General features: G+C 36.6%; 2 protein-coding genes across 17 annotated transcripts in view; one reads left to right on the forward strand and one right to left on the reverse strand.

Annotated features, from left to right (window-relative positions):
- LOC136247517 (uncharacterized) overlaps positions 1-21,871 on the reverse strand; it is a 64,318-nt gene that overhangs the window by 24,870 nt on the left and 17,577 nt on the right. For 11 of the 16 annotated variants that reach the window (XM_066039256.1, XM_066039261.1, XM_066039249.1 and 8 more), the window contains 2 exons: positions 16,026-16,093; positions 11,403-11,497 (listed from right to left, as the gene is read on the reverse strand). The gene's annotated coding sequence lies outside the window, so the exon portion shown is untranslated. Of the gene's footprint in view, positions 1-7,678; positions 7,809-11,402; positions 11,498-14,057; positions 14,130-15,734; positions 15,846-16,025; positions 16,094-21,871 lie in introns of all 16 variants that reach the window. The other 5 variants (XM_066039262.1, XM_066039251.1, XM_066039255.1 and 2 more) reach the window with 4 other exon arrangements.
- Positions 13,216-21,622, forward strand: LOC136248176 (uncharacterized). The gene is made up of 4 exons (XM_066039990.1): positions 13,216-13,348; positions 19,773-19,961; positions 20,078-20,521; positions 20,583-21,622. The coding sequence occupies exons 1-4, from the start codon at positions 13,216-13,218 to the stop codon at positions 21,620-21,622; spliced, it is 1,806 nt and encodes a 601-aa protein (XP_065896062.1).

A 21,871-nucleotide genomic window follows, 5' to 3' on the forward strand; every position in this document is an offset into this window, starting at 1 on the left:
GAAGATTACTATACGTATGTAGCTCAGGTCTAATTTGTGTCATTATACTTACCCCACATAATACAGGTCTGTATATTCAAATGTAAAAATTTCTATAAAGCCTATCTCAGTTTTAGGAGACACAACTGTTTTGTGATGGTGATGAGTTGTTGCTTATGGTTCCAAGGCAGTAAGAAGACCAGGTACGATTTCAAACTGACCATATCCACATAAAGGAATATTATAAACATATTGTATACTCTATACAGATGTATACTACTTGTTGACTGTCACTATTACGTGGACTGGACTGACATATTTTTGATCAATGCACATTCCATGATTGGATTAACTAATTTACCGAATTAATTAAGGTCCCATTCGGAACCTACAGTTCGCTACTAAATGTTATATATAAGCTACTGGTATTTATCCTTCAAGATATCCTTAGAACAAATTCAAGGAGTGATTTAATCTTGTGCGGCCATCTTTTAATACACTAAAACATCTAAAGAGAATATTCAAAAACAAGGTGATTATGTATACAATGGAGAGGTTCCACTCCACTTCATATCAAGAATCATTTTAGTGATCTATCATTGTACACCAATTAGATATCCACACAAATTTACTAATCCCAAGAAAGCTATTTTACATTACACAATACAAACCACACCATCATCTTTCAAGACCACTATACTGTACACATTATAACACTATTGTCAGTTAACTGAATACACAAACATTTGTGACCAGATCTGCTACAACCTGACATAATCATGCAAACTTAAATTTTACAGTATAAAACAATGAATACAATGGGTGAAATACTTGTGAAAAAGTCCGTAAACTTTTTGAATGCTTTGTTCTTAGAGAAGAAAGGGCTTAACAATGCAAACCAGGATATCATCTTATTCACCTACTCAAGAGTACGAAACTTGAAAATCTGTTTCACTGCAAAGTTATGGATGTTTCACTCTAAAATGATAGTACTCAATCAATCTCTCTTTACTGATTCCACCATTGTATGTAGTGAAGAAAGGTGATACAAGAAAAATTTACACAGTTACCAATTTCCCTATTCATGGCAAACACGATGATGTAAACTTCCACTCTATATGTCATTCTGTTTGTAAGTTACAACTGTTTAAGCACCTGTAATTTATTTTCCCTACACTTGCTGTACAAATCAATCTTTCTGTTGATGCTATTTTGTAGGCTGTATCTTCCAAAGTTATTGCCATACCAGGCTGAGAGCATACACTTGGCTAAGTAGATTTCAAATGCGAATTTGAGAAATACGTGATTGTGTCAGGTTTTCACAGATCCAGTTACATTTTAACATTTCTACATGCAGCTCAAAACCTTGTTAGCTATACTTTGTTATTGAGGTCAACTGTTTTATTCTTCATGACAATAATAATCGTGTGTCATTTTACACATCACAACACATCTTTGGTAACTTTGTGATTATCATGATAAAGTTTGGATTATTGTGATATAACCTTTCCATTATCACACAGCATTACAGGTCTTAGGGATTCTGGTTATTTTACAGCACAAGTGTTGTTTGACCTTTACAGTACCTCTTAAATGCAAGGTTGTCTTGTGAGAGTGTGACCAATTAAAATCTTACCAACTGAAAGGCGTGATGCCTGTATCTCTCACAAGTATTCATACTGTTTTGTTTGAGATAATGTTTGAAAGTGAAATGAGTGTCATGTACTTTAATTAGTGAGTTTTAATTGCTCACACTCTCATGAGATCATGTCGTATTTGAGCAGTACCATATATCATTGATACCGACACTTCTGCTTTGCTGAGTTAGTCCTACAGTTTGGGATGATTGAGAAGAAACATTTTCACCAGAGGGTAGTTGAAGATCATCGAGTGCTCATTAGACTTCTTGTGATGTCAGTCGATGAGGTAATGAATTATGAGGTTTTCCATTTAGTGAAATGCCTATCTGCTTGTTTGTCCAACAATTGTCAGAGAATTACAGAACCCTACTCTATATGTTGCTGTATTGAGCACACACACACTCCTGCACTTTAATCCATAGTTTTTTGACAAGTATTGTTTATTTAAAAAAAGAAGTTTCATAGAGATGTGATAAGGAGTACCATCAAGTTTGCTAAATAAGGAAAATCAATCGAAGTATGTAAGCATTGCAGATGAATAAAAGGCTAATCAAAATTACCTCCAAACTTACTAAGGTTTCCACTAAACATGTGAAAACCACTCAAAAATTATATAATTGGAATCCTGGCTGGAATCATGGCTGGAATCTATGGATTAAACCTTCATCCTTTATTTATAGTGGCAAATTGAGTAACTGATTGTGGTATTTAATTTTAGCTACATCATTGTGTGCTGTTTATTATGTAGTTTGGTGTTTGACAATTCACAAACTTATGAGAAGTATTAAGGGGTAGATTAATGGAACTTTATGGGTTGTACTCAGAAGCTAATGAGAAGCTAATGAAGTGTCAATGTAGTTCAACATCAACACTTCTTTCAGGCCATGAGATAAATGTGATGTCATGTGACCAAACCATTACATTATACATATACACAAAAAAACAAAAAGCAATGACTTTAGCTACCGTGCTCTAGCAAGTATTGGGAGACCTGTGTATACTCAAGTCAATACAGGCAAATCCTCCTGGAGCAGGAGTAGACAGCTGTACCATGTCTACCAAGTAAAGGTATCGGTTAACACCAGATATCCACTGATGTCATGGCTATGTGGGCTGCTTCCTCACCCAGCATACTCAAATTGATTATTATAGCTGACATCATTCTTTCCTTTGATCTGATATACGCTGGTTTACTTAAATTAAAAAAAAAAGTTAACAAATAAGTACAAAGAAAAATAATGTTTGAGTAGGAATCAAAGAAATAAAATGCAAGGGAGATCATCTGTGTATACTTTCAGCTTTATTACTAGATGGATAATCTCTACTTCAGTCATAGCTATGAAGATTATTATACGTATGTAGCTCAGGTCTAATTTGTCTCATTATACTTACCCCATGTACTTGTTGACTGTCACTATTACGTGGACTGGACTGACATATTTTTGATCAATGCACATTCCATGATCAGATTAACTAATTTACTGAACTAGTTAAGGTCCCATTCGGAACCTATAGCTCGCTACTAAATACTAAATATAAGCTATTGGTATTTATCCTTCAATGTGCGGCCATCTTTTAATACACTAAAAATATCTAAAGAGAATATTTTAAAAAACAAGGTGACTTATGTATACAATGGAAAGGTTCCACTACACTTCATATCAACAATCATTTTAATGATCTATCATTGTACACCAATTGGATATCCACACAAATTTACTGATCGTAAGAAAGCTTTTACATTACACAATACAAACCACACTATCATCTTTCAAGACCACTATACTGTACACATTGTAACACTATTGTCAGTTAACTGAATACACAAACATTTGTGACCAGATCTGCTGCTACAACCTGACACAATCATGCAAACTTAAATTTAAACAATGAATACAATGGGTGAAATACTTGTGTATTATTAAAAAGTCTGTAAAGTTTCTGAATGCTTTGTTCTTTGAGAAGAAAGAGCCAAAAACCTGGATATCATCTTATTCATCTACTCAATTAAGAGTATGAAGTTTGAAAATCTGTTTCATAGACAAGTTATGAATGTTTCACTCTAAAATGATAGTACTTGCTCAATCTCTCTTTACTGATTTCACCATTGTATGTAGTGAAGAAAGGTGATACAAGAACAAGTTGATGCTGTGCTACTTCTAAAAACCAGGTGCCATGTAGCTAGCTAACTCATCTGGAATTATCTATAGACAGTATATGCTACTATGAATTAACCAACTATGTATTACTAATTTACAATAGGGTAGTTTTGGGTTGTGCAATAATATTATTAGCTAATTCTCGTATTTCGTAATTCATGAAATTTCCATAATTCGTTCAATTACATTACTATGCATTGTTAAGGAAGCGTTTGTTAAACAAACTGCTTTTACCAACATATTACGCACAGAACTATCTTCTAAACTGTTTTATAGTGTGACTAATGTGTTTTTCCAACAAATTCTCTCGACAAAGCCTCAAAGCTGTTCTTCATTTTCGTTCACGTACGTACGGGATACGCCCCCTTTCAACTTGAAGCGATAGACTATTCCTGGTAGTGTACGAGGCCTGCACCGTTGTATTTCAGTTGTTAAACACCCGAAAACCTCAAAGGAAAGGTAGTCTGAGGAAAGTCGCCACACCCGTATTTCAGTCCGCTGAAAAGAAACCACCTCAGAGAAACGTTCACCTGTGCAGAAGTTTAATACAGACTTCATTTCACTTTTACTTCTTACGTAAAAGCTGCTTTTACCATTATTAAACGATTTTGCTCACGTGGGTGCGTACGGACAAACATAGATAGGTAGATAGGTACACACACACACACACTTTTACGAAAATAATTTCAGTAAACCAGGCGCGCACTCACAGCCGGCCTTTGGCCGGCTGTGGGCATGCGCCTGGTTTAAAAACTTATAGTGCGTTTACATTAGCAGTTGGGCACGGTGCGGCACGGCACGGTACGCTTAATTTTGCTAGTGCAAACGGGTATCGATCCGAGCCAAACCGTTCCGTGCCGGGCTCGCCTGGCCCTGCTACTTCAACCATGCTGGCTCGGTACGGCACGGCACAGTAGACAAATTGAAACAAACTTTGCTATATCCTTGGCTGCCGTACGTAAATACAATGGCTTCTACCATGGCCAAACGTGAAACAAAGTCCAGTTACCACGTTCGACTTGAAATGAGCTGTCCATCGAGCGGTAACCGCTGATATTGTGCCTCAAACGGATTGCTGGTAACTTGTACAACAGCAACAGCTTGAAACAAGCTTGAAAACAGTGAGGGCATCTCGTAGGACGATACTTTAGCTGCCATGTACTTATGTATAAACTTGCTCAGCACAGTTATTTCCTTACCAATGTAAATGAGCACTTAAAACGTAGCATACCGTACCGAGCTGGAGCTACTAGTGTAAACGCACTATTACACAACTATCAATTTCCCTATTCATGGTAAACATGATGATGTAAACTTCCACTTTATACGTCATTCTGTTTGTAAGTTACAACTGTTTAAGCACCTGTAATTTAGTTTCCCTACACATGCTGCACAAATCAATCTTTCTGTTGACGCTATTTTGTAGGCTGTATCTCCCAATGTTATTGCCATACCAGGCTGACAGCATACACTTGGCCAAGTAGATTAAATAAATGCGAATTTGAGAAATACGTGATTGTGTCAGGTTTTCACAGATCCAGTTACATTTTAACATTTCTACATGTAGCTCAAAACCTTGTTAGCTATACTTTGTTATTGAGGTCAACTGTTTTATTCTTCATGAAAATAATAATTGTGTGCCAATTTGCACATCCCAACACATCTTTGGTAACTTTGTGATTATCATGATAAAGTTTGGATTATTGTGATAATAACTTATCCATTATCACACAAAATTACAAGCCTTAGGAATTCTGGTTATTTTACAGCACAAGTGTTGTTCGTTCTTTATAGTACTTCTTGATTGCAAGGTTGTCTCATGAGAGTGTGAGCAATTTAAAATCTTACTAATTGAAAGGTGTGGTACCTGTATCACTCACAACTATTCATACTGTTTTGTTTGAGATAATGTTTGAAAGTGAAATGAGTACCATGCACTTTAATTAGTGAGCTTTGATTGCTCGCACTCTTGCGAGTCATGTTGCATTTGAGCAATACCGTATATCATATGACACTGACACTTCTGCTTTACTGAGTCATTCCTACAGTCTGGGATGATTGAAAAGTACCAGAAGGCAGTTGATGATTGAGCTAATCAAAACTACTTTCGTATATGTTAAAGTATAGCCGCGAGTGCTATATGAAAAATAAAGTACGAGGCGCGCGGCCGAGTACTTTATTTTTCATATAGCACGAGCAAGGCTATGCTTTAAATGATTTATGGAACTTTCTAGTCGTGTAGCTTCACCATACACTAGGACTCGTAATTAACAAGCGTTGCACGAACTATTAGCAGCCTGAACGCACACAAACTAGTTTAACAAAGTAACTCACGCGTATTTCACCATAGTTTGGCATAGTAGACGTTCATCGCGTCTTTTGGCAGGTTTTGCTCACAACCCACAATCGATTTTATTGCGAGTCACATGGTGAAGTATTTCCGTGATATCTCCAGGACTTGTCCGTTTACATTAACAAACGTAACAGCAACGTTATCTTCTCTCACCCATCATCGAAGCATTTAGGTATGTCTATAAAAGCAATCCAGTGGTGGAACTCGTATCAGCTGGGGTGATTGATCACTCAGCGCGGCGAGGCTATCAGCCTTCACCGGCTTGGGTGATTAGTCGTACTGGCGCGAGCCCCTTAGGCTATTAGCCTACACTAAGGCACGTGGGCAACTGTGCTTTATTGCCCAGAAAGAGTGCTTTATTGCACCGCAAAAAGTGCTTTATTGAACGAATAAAGTACTCTTTGTGGTCGATGAAGCAGTTGGCCGGCTGAGAGTGTACTTTATGAAACTTAAAGTACACTTTTTCCTTTGATCTCGCCCACGCAAAGTTCTATAACATAAGTTAATGACATAGTAACTTATTAAGGTTTCCACTGAATATGTGAAAACCTTTCAAAAATTAATGAGATAATTGATGGTATTCCGATTAAAGCATTGAAGTCTACAGATCAAACCTTCATCCTACATTTATAGTGGCAAGTTGAGTAACTGATTGTGGTATTTAATTTTAGCTACATCATTGTGTGTTGTATATTATGTAGTTTGGTGTTTGAACTTGTGAGAAGTGTTAAGTGGTAGATTAATGGAACTTTATGGCTTGTACTCAGAAGCTAACAACTGCATGTTAACGTTGAACATCAACACTTCTTTTAGATCATGAGATAAATGTGATGTCATGTGACCAAACCTTTTACACGTACGCACAAAAAAAAGAAAGAAAAAAGCAAAAGAAGAAGGAAAGAAAAAAAAGCCAATTGATGCTTTTAGTTACCATGCCCTAGCAAGTATTGGGAGACCTGTTAACTACGTAATCAGGTCAGGTTGGGAAAATTCTCCTGGAGCAGGAGTACATGGCTCTGAACCATGTCTACCAAGTAAACATATGGCATTATTCTTTCCTTTGATGTGATATGCACTGGTTCACAAGTCATATGTACGTAAATCAAAAAAAATGTGTCTGAATTTTGGAAAACTGTCGATATACGCACAACAGTACTTTTGTAATAAAATACACTTAAAAACTATGGGTAAAAAACGCAAGCTCCAGAAAAAAAATTATGCAAGCTTTTATCGCCTCACTGGTGGGTGAATTAAGCCTCCAATGGATAAATCCTGGACATCATCGTGTTTGCCTGTTCATAGTGAGTACAAAATCTTTGTTTCATCTCCCTACACGAATGGATTTCAAAGTTACAGACGTTTGTTTACATTGCGGTGACGAAAACATTTACCGACAATCATTTTCAGTGAATTTTCCTTCCTTCTCGAACACAGAAACATGCCTAGGGCAAAAACTATACCTTGGTGGATGCACACATTCATGGCAAACACAACATTCAATTCCATATGCCGTTTTATCAGTAAGTTATGATGGTTTATGTAAGCACCTGTAGATTCTTTTCTCGATAGCTTCTGTACATACTTATCAATTTATTTGCTCGTCCGGCTGTCTAGTGCTGTATTTCCAACGTTGCTTAACTTATGAAGCTGAAACTTAGCTAGTCCATTCCTCTGTCACTGTAGAAAACAAAGAACAAACAAAATGCATTTTGAAAATTGCGCAGATATCAACGGTTTTCTAAAATTAGGTCACAAATAATAATAAACAAATGTAAAGAAAATGAGGTTACAGGGATCATAGAAATAACAAATTGTGTTATGCTACTTCTGAAAACCTGGCGGCCATGCAGTTACTAGGGAGTCCATCGTACACTACTGTGAATTGACACCTTGAGCTGTCAGCTTACTTCAGCAAGATAATTGAATTTGTAAACACTATACGTTAGTGTTTTCGTTATTCATGAATTATTTTGTAATTCTGTAATTATGTTGCTACGTATGTGCTGCTAACAAAGCGTAACTATAACAAACCACTTTAAACAGAAAATTATGCACAAAAGTATCTTCTCATTTGTGTTATAATGTGTCCATCGTGTTTTTTTCATGCAAATTGTTTAGATAAAGCCTTGGGGCTGCCCTTCATTTTTGTTCACATAATGTCCCCCTTTTAACTTGAAGTATACGCTATCTCTGGTAACCTAATAGGCCTTCAAAGTTGTTAGATGTCTAAAAAACCGAAAGGGAAGACCATTCACAAAGAGTCACCATACCCATATCTCAGACCACTGAGAAGAAACCACCACAGAGCAAAGTTTAAGTGTGGAATTTTAATAAATTATTCTAGCTTTCAGTTCTTATGTACAGTACATACATTCTGGGTACTTTTTACCATTTAGCAAATTTGCTCACGTGGGTGTGTATGGAGGAACACACAGATACAGCAGGTACACACACACACACACACACACACACACTTTTACAAAAACAATCTCAGTAAACTGCGTGTGCCTGGTTTTAAAAGCTCTGAAACAAGGGAGGTCATCTGTGTACAGTGTATACCTGTAGTTATCATACAGTACGATAGTAACTGTATAGTAGGGACCACAAAGGAGTAGGCGTGGCCCACGAAATAATATCACCCAAAAACCAGCCTCGATTTTCCCTTACGATGATGAGGCAGTATTGGTAAGGTAAAACTAAGCCCAAACAAGCTTTCAGATCGACCCGAAACGCTTTCAACAAGTTGCTACAGAATTTTAAAATTATTTTATTCAACAAAATTTTCTACTGACTGACTGACTGACTGACTGAAGCCTTCAGACAAGCGTACCTCGATAACGGCTAAGGCTACGGGCTTGATTTTTTCACTGTTCGACATCGCTTCAGCCCGACAGGTGCCTTTTGGCATACCGCAGTACGTGCAATGCATTCTTCATGGACTTATAGTGTCCTCCTTTGTGTCCCATTCATCTTTGCTGACAGGGAAAGGTGTCGATTTGGCGAGAGCATGTGATGGCTTCCCTTCGAAATGGAAATCGTCCGTATTTTTCATCGTGGCTATTTCAATTGCAGAGGTACTTTTCGAACAGTTCTTGATTCGAAATGCTGTGTAACGGGTTGAACATAACTGACAACAAAGCGTAATGAATACTTCACCTTCAGACGATAATTGATATAGCTGGGGCACGCGGTGCCTTTTCAGATGCGGTATGCGTGGGTTTACCAATCATAATAAAATTATTTACAAAAAAAAGTTAACAAACAAGTACATGAAAAAATTAGGAATTTTCAACTAGAGTAGGGACCATAGCACATTGATAAAAAGTACTGAAACAAGTTGGAGTAGTCCATGATATTAAATCAATAAGAAGTGTTATATCCCTACTGTGCATTTCCGCTATGATATCTTGAGCACAGTAGGGATATAACTTCTTATTGTTTTACTGTGATTTAATATCATGGACTACTCCAACTTGTTTCAGTACTTTTTATCGATGTGCTATGGTCCCTACTGTAGTTGAAATTCCTAATTTTTTTGTGTACTTGTATTATTAGACACTTACATCATTGTATATCATACGTAGCTACTGTACAGGTATAGATGAACTAACTTGTTTCATTACTTACCCTACAGTATGTACTGTACATGTATATGTAGATTCAAATGTAAAAAATTAAAAATTCTAGAAGCCTATCTCAGTTTTAGGGGGCACAACTATGTATTTTATGATGGTGAAGAGTTGTTACTTATGGTATCAAAGTAGTACAAAGACAAGGCACGATTTCAAACAGACTACACCCATATTGCAGATAACATAAAATAACTACTCTATAAGGATGCTCATGTATTTACAGTAAGTACGTAGGTCCTTGGTAAAGTTCATCTAAAGTTTAGCCAAGGACAAAACATGCTTGAAACATTCTGGAAAACAGATGGACGATAAACAGAATTATTTAACAAGTGTAGTTAAATGTTAGGGCAACCCCAATAATCAATAATTACACACAGACTTGCAATTAGTACATAAGGGTAGAGCTGTACAGATATCTGATATGGATATCACCAAAGAAGCCGATAACCGATAGTCAATCCGATATTTGTATTACAACCAAAAGTCACAGATACTCTATGCAAAAGTGTGTACATTTACACTGTACCTACTCTACAACAACATGTGTATATATTCATTACTCACTCTATACCTGTGGTGACAGTGGCTTGCATTTCTATTGTGCAATCCAGACAATTAGGCACCCACAAACATTTTTATGCATACTCCCATGAAGCCTTAAAGGGATATTTCTGCATTACTCCGTATTTTATTGGCTTGTATGAAGACTGGTACAGTATGTAGGTTTCCTTGGATATCCTGTGACTGTCTTTATATTACAAAGGTACAGTACTATATATATAAGATAAGGTTTCCAGCAGAATCTTGTGTGTTTGTATGGCTTCACGTAGTGTAGTGCTTGCTGTTGAGTGAACAATAAGCCACTACCACTAAACAACCACATGGATAACACAGAAAACCAATATTATGATCTATTATGTACAAACTATTGCTATAGAAATATCAGTAGCGATATCAGTCCTCCCTGCTGTTCTGTACCGATACCGATATTGGTAAAACATGCCATATTGGTGGCCGATATTTTGGCTGATCCAATTATCGGTACAGCACTACATAAGGTCATCCCCACTTTTGAGGTAGACTTCTTCCAAAAAAAAACAAGGGTTGGATATATCCCACAAATGAACTGACCATCTTAAAAGAATATTATAAATGTACACTCTACACATTGTATACTACTTGTTGACCATCACTATTCCGTGGACTGGACTGACATATTTTTGGTTGTTGCACATTCCATGATCAGATTAACTAATTTACTGAACTAGTTAAGGTCCCATTCGGAACCTACAGCTCACTACTAATGCTAAATATAAGCTACTAGCATTTATCCTTTAGAACAAGTTCAAGGAGTGATTTAGTCTTGTGTGGCCATCTTTAATACACTAAAAACATCTAGAGAACAGTAAAATACACAAGGTGACTTATATACATACACAATGGAGAGGTTCCACTTTACTTCATATCAAGAATCATTTAGTGAACTATTATTACATCATACAGAGGATTATTATGCCAAGAGTATTAGGTATAACAGAAGGTTCAGAAGTCTCCAGTTTGAGGGAGACGACTGCCAAAAAATAACAAAATACAGTTATTATATAACAATGTATTTTTGTAATTTTGCTACATTACTCACCATGAAAGTCCTGATAATAAGTATCAAGTTCGAGATGTTACACAATCACCTGCTATCACTTCAGACCTTGTCTCATATCTTCATCTTTGAAGGTGCTACAATAATAAAATATAAAACAATGCCTTTTGGTAAAATAATGCCTTTTTCTTCCTAGGATATTTTATGTGGGTTCACTATACCATATCAAGAATTATCACATATCATTACAACACACACATGTACATGCACAAAGCAAGAGCAGAGCCTTCAGATACACAGTCACGCCTACCCAGTGAACAAGCACTGGCGATGAGTTATGGATGATTTTCTAAAGGTGTGTAGGGATTTGCGTGCTTATAAACTGAAATGTATTTTCACAATGTGTTTTGGTTTTCATACTTTCATTGTAGGGTAAATCCCTAGGTATCCTTATTACATCACGAGTAAAGTGATGCTAATTGCGTAGTCATGGGACCAACACTATGAAAATTACAGCGCTTTGTTTATATCCATGCATAGCGGTCAACCAGATTATATAACGCATTACGTTTTTGGAAAGTTATGATGTCTTGCACTATACATATAGGTGACCAGATCTGCGAAAACCCGACAGAGTTGCACAAGCCTAAATTTACAGTAGAAAGTATTGAATACATTGGGTGAAATATTTGCATATTATTGAAAAAATTCTGTAAAATTTTGGAACGCCTCTTTCATTGTGAAGAAAAGGACAATAAAACCCTGGATATCATCTTATTCTCCTGCCCAAGAGGAGTTGGAAAATCTTTGTTTTGCTGCAGTAGACCCAAAGATACCGAGGATATGAGCGTTTGTTTACGTCACGTCGAAGAGGTCGTACATGATCAATTTTTCTCCACGAATTTCACCTTTGTATGCAGTGAGGAAGGATTAGTAAAGGAAAAACTTGCCCAGTAATTTATTCCCATGTTCATGGCGAACACGATGGTGAAAATTGTAGCTCTGTACCTCAATCCATTGGTAAATTACAGCCACTTTTGTAAGTGCCAGTAATTTATTTTCTCAATACTTTCTGTACAAATCAATGTTTTGTTGTCACGGTTACTACTTTGTAGGGCTGTAACTCATAAAATTATTGGTATATGAGGCTGAAACTCAGCCAGAGGGTACACTTGGCTAAGTAGATTATAAATATCTAATAAACAGGAATTTGAAAAATGCATGATTGTGTCGGGTTTTTGCAGATCCGGTCACATATAATGGAGAGGTTCCATATCAAGAATTATTTAGTGAACTATGTACGTATCATTACAACACACAGAGAATTAATATACTGATAATGTTAGTTACAATAATAGAATGGTTCAGAAGTTCCCAGATTTTAAGGGAGACGACTGCCAAAAAATAACGAAATACAGTTATGTATATAGCATTGTTTATTGTAATTTGTCATTTAAATTATACAACACCAAGTGATTGTGGGTTTTGGTTTATTAAGTGTACCACAGTTGGAAACTAACACAAAATGTACTAAATTGCCACAAAAAATTTCAAGATGAAATGCTTAAATATTGATTGGCTGCTTACTGGTGCTTACATAAATAGAACCATTCAATAGACCCCTATCTGTGAAACTTTACAAAACATGGTAGTTCTATACCAGATAGTAAAAGCCTGATAGTAAAAGCCACCAAGGGAGGTATAATCAGTTTGTTTTTACTATATTCAGACTGTATTACAAGCAGCTGTGGAAATATTATGAGCTGTGCTGTATTACACTTTCAAACAGAGGGTTCTAAAGAGCTTGCAAACCCTAAGGCCCTGCAGCTATATTTTAAACACTATACCTGTTAAGATGAGTCAACTGACGTTAAATGACCTTGATATAAATATATCAAATGATGAGAAGGACATATCCAATGTCTTAGCATTTAAAGGATCAAAGGAACACCACATACGTAAGGAAACATCAAGAGACAACCACTCAGGTGAGAAAAGGGATCACGTAGGTGAGCTACGAATCAACTACAGTTTAATACTTGCAAAATTTAAAAAAGAATGTCTCAAGGATAATGTATGGACAATACAGTACTCATCAGCATTTTGATCCTCCCACACAAAGTACAATATATAGATGTGACATTTTCTCTAATGTTAAACCATGGTGAAGGTGATATCACACTTTATACTAACAGAATCAGTTGCGTAGGAAGTGAAGATCAAAGTAAAATATTATCCAGAGTAAAGTCAATTGTTTCACCGAAGGCTTGCTTGATGAGTCTCAAATAGCTTCGTGCATGTTTTACTAGAACTCCAGCTCGAAAGTTGAAAGTTCTTCAAATCATGTTAAAGCATTGCTGTGAGTGTTTTACAAAAATTATAGCACTCAAAGAGTGGGGGAGAGACAAATATAGCATGAGGCAGACAAAAGTCCATCCCAATTTTGAGGTAGACTTCTTCCAAATATTATACTATGATATGCATAGTATGCTTTGAAATTTAGTCATTAATGAGGTATTTAAGTAATAGTTAGACTTCAGACCACAGGGGTCTAAGTAATTTAGTAACCTGATGGCCCTGTGTCGTGGCGCCTGAGCGAAGCAAAGGTGCTACTACAGGGCCTGAGGGTTACTAAATTACTTAGACCCCTGTGGTCTGAAGTCTAAGTTATTTAGACCCTTTATGTAGTTCTTGTACCTTAACATTGTTGACAGCTGCTTGTAACAGAGAAATGTAGCGTTCATTAGTAGAAACAAGCCATTACTCCACCTGTAACAACAGTTACTGGTTTAAAATTAATTTTCAGGTGGTGATGCGTTGCCAACGCTACCAGTGCAGGTGCATGTAATAAACATGAATAGGGTCTAAGTAAACATGAAAGGGTCTAAGTAAACATGAAAAGGGTCTAAGTAACTTAGACACCTCCAAAATCCACCAAGTCCACAACAAAGAGGGTCTAAAATCCATTAGACCCTTTTTGTGGTGAATTTTGGAGGTGTCTAAGTTACTTAGACCCTTTTCATGTTTACTTAGACCCTTTCATGTTTAGTTAGACCCTTTTCATGTTTATTACGCGCACCCGGACTGGTAGCGTTGGCAACGCATCGCCACCTGAAAATTAATTTTAAACCCGTAACTGTTGTTACGGGTGGAGTAATGGCTTGTTTCTACTAATGAACGCTACATTTCTCTGTCACAAGCAGCTGTCAACAATGTTAAGGTACAACAACTACATAAAGGGTCTAAATAACTTAGACTTCAGACCACAGGGGTCTAAGTAATTTAGTAACCCTCAGGCCCTGTAGTAGCGCCTTCGCTTCGCTCAGGCGCCACGACACAGGGCCATCGGTTACTAAATTACTTAGACCCCTGTGGTCTGAAGTCTAACTATTACATAGATACTCAGGGTAGGTATCTAAACTGGTTAGATACCTGTGACAATTTTTTTGTCACGTACTTTGCTTGATTCCAGTCATAATAGCCATCAGAAATCATCGCTAGAGTGTAAAAAAAGCATCACTGGATCATAAAGATGATCATAATCATCTAGGAAGCCTATCAGTGAGTTATTTTAGTACTACGTAATTCGATCAGGAAGCAGCTATTGTAGCAGTGACCAGAGCCAGAGTCGTATGAGCCATAGTCTAAATCGGTTATTGCCAAATCCACGGTATCTTCGCTATTTTAGAGACCTTTGGAATGGCACATAATCACCTCGGGCTTCGCTTTTGGTTACTATTGTGCCATTCCTCAGGTTTTTAATATAGTGAAGACTCCTGGATTTGTGCAATAACCAATACTTATAACAGTGATATAGTTTTGTATTTTGTTTATACAACATCGCATTAGAAGTGATTGCGGGTCTAAGTGTACCACAATTGGATACTCACACAAAATGTACCAAATGTCACCATTTTCACACATTTTCATTCTATTTTTATTATTTCTCTGTTATCTATAGCAACAATGGACTGGCTGTCAGTCAGAACAGCAATAAATTCCACTTAATATAGCAACTACGTACACCAAAGAAATTAATAAATCAACTATAATTCACAACTAAAACAAGCTACAGTACGTAGACAGGACTTGGTTTAATTAGCAAATGTATAGTGCTTATTCTGTACTCCATATGAAAGTGGGAGGACATTTTATTAAAGATAACAGTACCATAAAGGAGAAAAATTTCTTAGGGCAAAAGTTTCTTATTTCGTTGTTTCAAAACAAACCGCTAAAGTTTCCCCGCTAAATTAAAATAATTTACTACCTACACCCTAAATTTAGCTTTACTGTGAATCTTACTGATAAGCCTTAACTACAAAACTTTTGCCCAGCAAATTTTGTATGTACTTCTACTCCATCATAAATACTCACCCATTACTCATGTTCTCCTTATTTTCTTACTCTCCATGAACAGGGGAATCCGATGGTATGTATATTTTATTGATTCAAGCTTTGTATCACTGTGTACATACTGTGTACATACTGAAACAATTAAAATGTGTGTAAAATTATTGTGCAGCATGCAAGTCTATTTTTGCAAAAATGACAGATTTTCAATCAGTCGTAACAAAAGATTTCATAGTCATTTAACAATACATAGACCATAGCAATTATTAAATAAGAGAAATTATTTAATTTCAATGGCTACTTACAACTACATACCTTAATCCTACAGGTGTCTTGTTTTCATCTCACTGTCTCTCTGAGCTTGGAGTGGTGAAATTATCCACCTGTAACATGCAAACAAGTGCTTAACTGGATAATAAAAGCTGTACTTATTATTAACACTGCAATCAAATATTTCTCACTGTGTGCACATGTTCATATATATAATGTTTAAGCAGCTACAATATGTGACCCACTGAGTGAAAACCAGACTTGTTTGCATAATTCTGTTTGAGATAAATACCATTGAAATTAAGGCTCAAACGATTAGCTGAATATTCGGATTAATATTCGTTTGCTTTGTAGCCGAATAATAAAAGTAACAAACGATTATTCGCACGTGATCATTTACATGGTGACACGTGATTAGTTGTCAGTAGTTAATGAAGTGGAAGATGATGCTAATGAAAGTAACAACAAGGAAAGGACTATGGTGATAATGTGAAGAGTAGTAATAGAATTAGGCAGCCACTAATTGGTGAAGATGTACTAATTCCACAGTGAATCGCCATAAGAGCAAGATTTTGTATGGGATTCGTGGCTTACTCCAGGTACTTCTATTTTGTTACAATCACTTTTTTTCTATCACAGTATCGCTGTGATAATCCTTTCAGAAAGGGCATTATGGCATCTCTTTCATAAAGTTATTCATACAAAGCCATAAAGCTGTTTGTGGTTATTTGTAGGCTTCTTGGTAGTGGCTGCTTTAGTTACTGAATTGCAATGAAACCTTACACAGATTATTTGACTAATTTCGTTAAAGCTGAGCAAATATTCAAATACAGTAAACCGCTATTCATTTCAGCCCTAATTGTGATCATTGCATAAAAATATGTGCTACATAAATAATTTTATGCACGTTTTAACTAGAGTATAAACGAATACTCTGAAATTCGAATGTTCGTTCGCTTGGGAGCATTCGAATACAAATTCATAACATTCGAATCTTTACGTGGGCGCCCACCAATGTATATAATTAGGCCACGTGCAGCTGAAATAGTACAGGACATGACACGCGCCAGGTGTCAAGTTGTTAACATGTACTTCAGGTGCATGTGAAGCCAAAAACGCTACAAGCGACAGCTAGCGCACCAGGTGTGAGATTGATTACAGCGATAAAACTACTACTTCGTTACTGTTTACACTCACTTTACTGTCTATATCAAAGAGCATTTCAACAAGTAAGTGCATAGACTCCTCACAACAATAAGTCTTACTCCTTAGATTCAATAAATTAAAAATATGGATTGTGGGTTTTAAATATTATAAACATTCAAATAATCCGTAGTTTTTCATTCAAACATTCGAATGCTCAATTCTAGCATTCGTTTATGCACTAGTTTTAATTGCTTCAGTAGACAGTAAAGGAAGAGTCGAATCGAAATATTTACTATACCAACGGATTTGCCTCTTCATGGAGAGTAATAAGAATATCTTTGTTTCGTTTCTGTACCAAGAAGCAAACACGAGTTACCCTTGTTTACGTGTATTTATTTATGTTGCAGCAAAACATTACTTTATTGCTGCCATTTTTAAGCTTGAACAGCCTTCTTGCTTGATAGCATTGGTGTGTATTTAGGCCAAAACTATAACTTGATGAATGCCCCAGTTCATGGTGAATAGAATGACACAAGTCACAACTCTGTATTTTTGGAATGACACTGTATTTATATGGCTTCCCCATAGGAAATGTATTGTGAAAATTTTGATTGGCCATAAATGTTATGTCAAACATTTGAACAAAAAGATTTTGAAATATTTTTAGCGGGTCAAGCAGTACTACAAATGAGCCAAATTTCAGGATCGTGTGTAATTGCATCCATGAGTTATTAAATGTTTTTGAGGGTTCAGCTCAACGTGAACATACTATAGACATTTGATATTTCATTCTCATCATTTACCATATCAAGGTTGTTTAACCTCTTTTTATGGGTGAAGGTCATCTTAACAGGGAGTTTTTGAAATAGAGCTGCAGGGCCTTAGGGTTTGCAAGTTCGGTAGAGCTTTCTGTTTCAAAATGTAATACACCACAATTCATTGTATTTCCACAGCTGCTTGTAATATAGAAATAGTGAGAAATGTCTGAATATAGTAAGATCATACCTCCCTTGGTGACTTTTACTATCCAGAACGAAGTTATCATATTTTGTAAAGTTTCACAGATAGGGATCTATTGAACGGTTCTATTTACACACCAGTAAGCAGCCAATCAAATTTAAGTATTTCATCTTGCAGTTTTCAAGCCTTTGCGACAATTTAGACAAATGAGCCATTTATTTGTCTAAATAAATGCCGCAAATGAACCAGTTGCGGCATTTATTAGGATTAAAATCAATGTGCTGACTGTCAAATTTGACCACCGCTCAATGCTCGAAAACGATGTTGAAGTCCTTATTATCAAAAGTAATGATTGAAGCACTTGAGTGTGGCTAATATTGAAGATGCGGCATTTAACCAAGTACAGGGTGTATGTAAACATAAAATGACAGGAAACAACTTGTTTTGTTTGAAAACCACCAAGAAAACAATCTCCTGGCCTGAAAACTACACAACATTAGTTTTGAACACACACACACACACACACGCGCGCGCGCACACGCACACACTGGTTTGTAGCTAACATATGTTCATACTGTAAACCTGTTTTATAATGTTCTAGCCAGATTCCAAACCCACTACAGGATACTGACTGGGTAAATTACCTTTTGACCCAAAATTCCACTATAGTGGCTTTGCATTATTGAAATGAATCAATCTCTGCAATTTCCACATATCAGAGCATTTAACAGAATCCTTGTTAGAGTGATGAATAAGTTTCAGTATTGGAGTGAAAGGCCGTCAATTTCAAGAAGACAAGAATGCATAATTCTTTTTCAAAAAGTAAATGGCCATAACTTCTATATACGTACTTTAATGTACAGACACGTAATAAAAATTAGCCACATCATGCCCCAGTAAAATGACAGCTGGTTTTTGCTGAAAGGAACAACTGTTTCAAAGCTATGAATGCGTAAAGAGAAGTTGTGAAAATTGTGAAGTGCAAATGCTTGGGGTGTCGAGGTTTCTCAATAGACATGGTAGTCTTCAAGGAGATCAATTCTATAGTGGGACTTTGTAACAAAGGTAAGCGAATCAGGCAATACAAGGTTGAAGCAGCTACAAACGTGTTTTGCAAACTGTTTCAGGGACAAAAGGGTTTACTACTTAAATTATTAATTAAAGAACAACTTGGCGACTCTGTATGTAACAAGAACGCGTCCCAGTGTGTAAAGATAAGATATAAGAACAGTCTACTTTAAAAAAAAAAACCAAAAAAAAACCTAAATTACACAATACCAGACCTCATACGTACATATTTTCAATGTGTAAGCAAAATACCAGTACACAAACAAACACATTGGCATTATGATATCCAATTACATAAATTCAATACCACTAAACCAGTGAAGCTACAAACTTATGAATACATACTGTACTTGTTAAGTGTCCATTTGGTGGTGTGAGTTAAGTTCACTATCAATATTATGACAATATAGTACAATTAGAGTGGGTGTCCAATGGGCCTTATCCGAAATTACGTCACAAATAAAAATGGAGCCTTTAGTAGGGGGGACACGTGAACTGATTCAATGGAAGATTCGAGCGATTTGGAGAATATCTCCGTAGTAGTGGAAGATATTAAGAGTTTTTCTACAGGTATAACAGCACCATGGTATAGCGAATTAATTTATTCCTACTTTACAGTGCGAGAGGCACGAGGCTGCTCAGCTGATGTTGGCGATTATGACGGTGCCAAAGACAATGACGGCGAATTCGATTACAATGAAGAAGTGAAGCATAGACCGCCCACCAAGAAGACACCAAATGATTGTAATAAGCCTCCAAGTCCAAATGGCAATAACGTTGGTGAGCGCACTACACTAGTGCCGCAAGGTGAGTAGTTGAAGTTGGATGTACAGTTTCTGTATGGCTTAGCTTGAACGATATGCGGATTAAGCCATTACATCTACTACTGCTGCTGCAATTAATTTTGCCTTGTATTTTTATAGGAGATGTAAATGCCGCACAGAACCATTTGGTACACCTCTCTAGAAGTAAGGAGGAATGGCGTGGAGATTATTGTTGTGTGCCACTTTGCCGAAATTCTAGTGCCCAAAATGCATGCAGAGAGGAGCTAGGATTGCCTAGAGTTTCTTTTCATAGCTTTCCAGATGTGAACACAGAAAAAGGGAAACAATGGATAGCAAAAATACGCCGAGACCCAGGTTTAGCTTTTACTATTAACAAGTACACTAAAATTTGTTCACAACACTTCACTACTGATGACTTTGTAACCTCACCTGTGCCTGGATACTCTCCAGTGAGATCCCGTTTGAAAGCATCTGCTGTTCCAACAGTTTTTTCGTGGAATGCAAAGAAACAATGTGAAACTGTGACATCTAAAATAGCCTCCTTAGCCATTCAGCGTAAAGACTATCAGTTGTTAGATACAGGTGGAAGTTCAGATGTCCTGAGCATCAATGAGGATGTTGATTCCTTTCATACATGTGGAAGATTCTTTTGAACCAGTTAATCTTTTGGATGAAGTTGACCATTTGAGGGAAAAAATTTCTCAGTTACAAGCTGAACTTGAATTGGCAAAGGATGCCGCCACAAGGTCACTTTTTTGCCTACAGAACATCAAAGATAATGATGAAGATGTGAAATACTATACAGGATTTCCAGATTACGCTACTCTCTTAGCTTTCTTTGAAGTGCTTTTAGAATCAGATGCAACTGTTATGCGTCAGTGGGATGGCAAGAACTGTAAGAGTAACTATGATGATGAAAGCAAACGTGGATGGCATTGCAAGTTGCCATTACTTGAACAATTTTTTCTGACTTTAGTGAGACTACGTCTTGGGCTTTTTGAATATGATTTATCTAAAAGATTTGATATATCACAGGCCACAGTCTCAAGAATAACAGCCACATGGATCAATTTGTTGTACCGTACTCTGAAAGGGATTGAAACATTCCCTCTTTGGCACATAGTCAAGAAGTACATGCCAGAGTTGTTCAAGAAACAATATCCAGATACTAGAGTGATTATAGATGCGACTGAGTTTTATGTTGAGCGTCCATCATCACTACTATCACAGTGCAGTACATTTTCTGCTTACAAAAACAATAACACAGTTAAAGTTCTTATAGGGATCACTCCAAGTGGTGTCATTTCTTTCGTCTCCAAATGCTATGAAGGATCTATTTCTGATAGAAAGTTGGTTGAAGTTAGTGGTCTTTTGGAAAAACTGGAACCAGGGGACCAAATTATGGCTGATAAGGGTTTTCAGATCCAAGACCTGCTTGCACCACTTGGAGTACAATTAACTATACCTCCTTTTCTGGCAAGTAAAGCACAAATGGCAGCTAGTGATGTGATTGTAACTAAGAAAATTGCCAATCTACGAGTACACGTGGAAAGGGCAATTGGACGTGTAAAAGAGTTTCGAATTTTAAAGAACACAATTCCAGCCACCATGTGGGATTCAATCAATGAAGTTGTTTATGTTTGCTGCATGATAACCAACTTCAGCCCTCCCTTAGTTAGTTAACATTGCTTTTACTTGTTACGTTTTAAAAGAAATTGTACACAATATGTCCAGTGAATCATAAATTATTACATTGTAACTTTAACACAGAAATATTTACATTATTATTAATCAGACACTGTAGAATTGTAATGATTCTGTCCATTGTATATAATTAAAAGTGGTCGTGGGTTCACAGTGCTCCATTGGTTACACAATTCATCTGTTGTCAGTGGAATGAAAATTCCTCCCCTCATTTTGGGCATTACTGGT

This window comes from Dysidea avara, chromosome 2 (assembly GCF_963678975.1).
Source record: "Dysidea avara chromosome 2, odDysAvar1.4, whole genome shotgun sequence".
Classification (NCBI taxonomy): Eukaryota; Metazoa; Porifera; class Demospongiae; order Dictyoceratida; family Dysideidae; genus Dysidea; species Dysidea avara.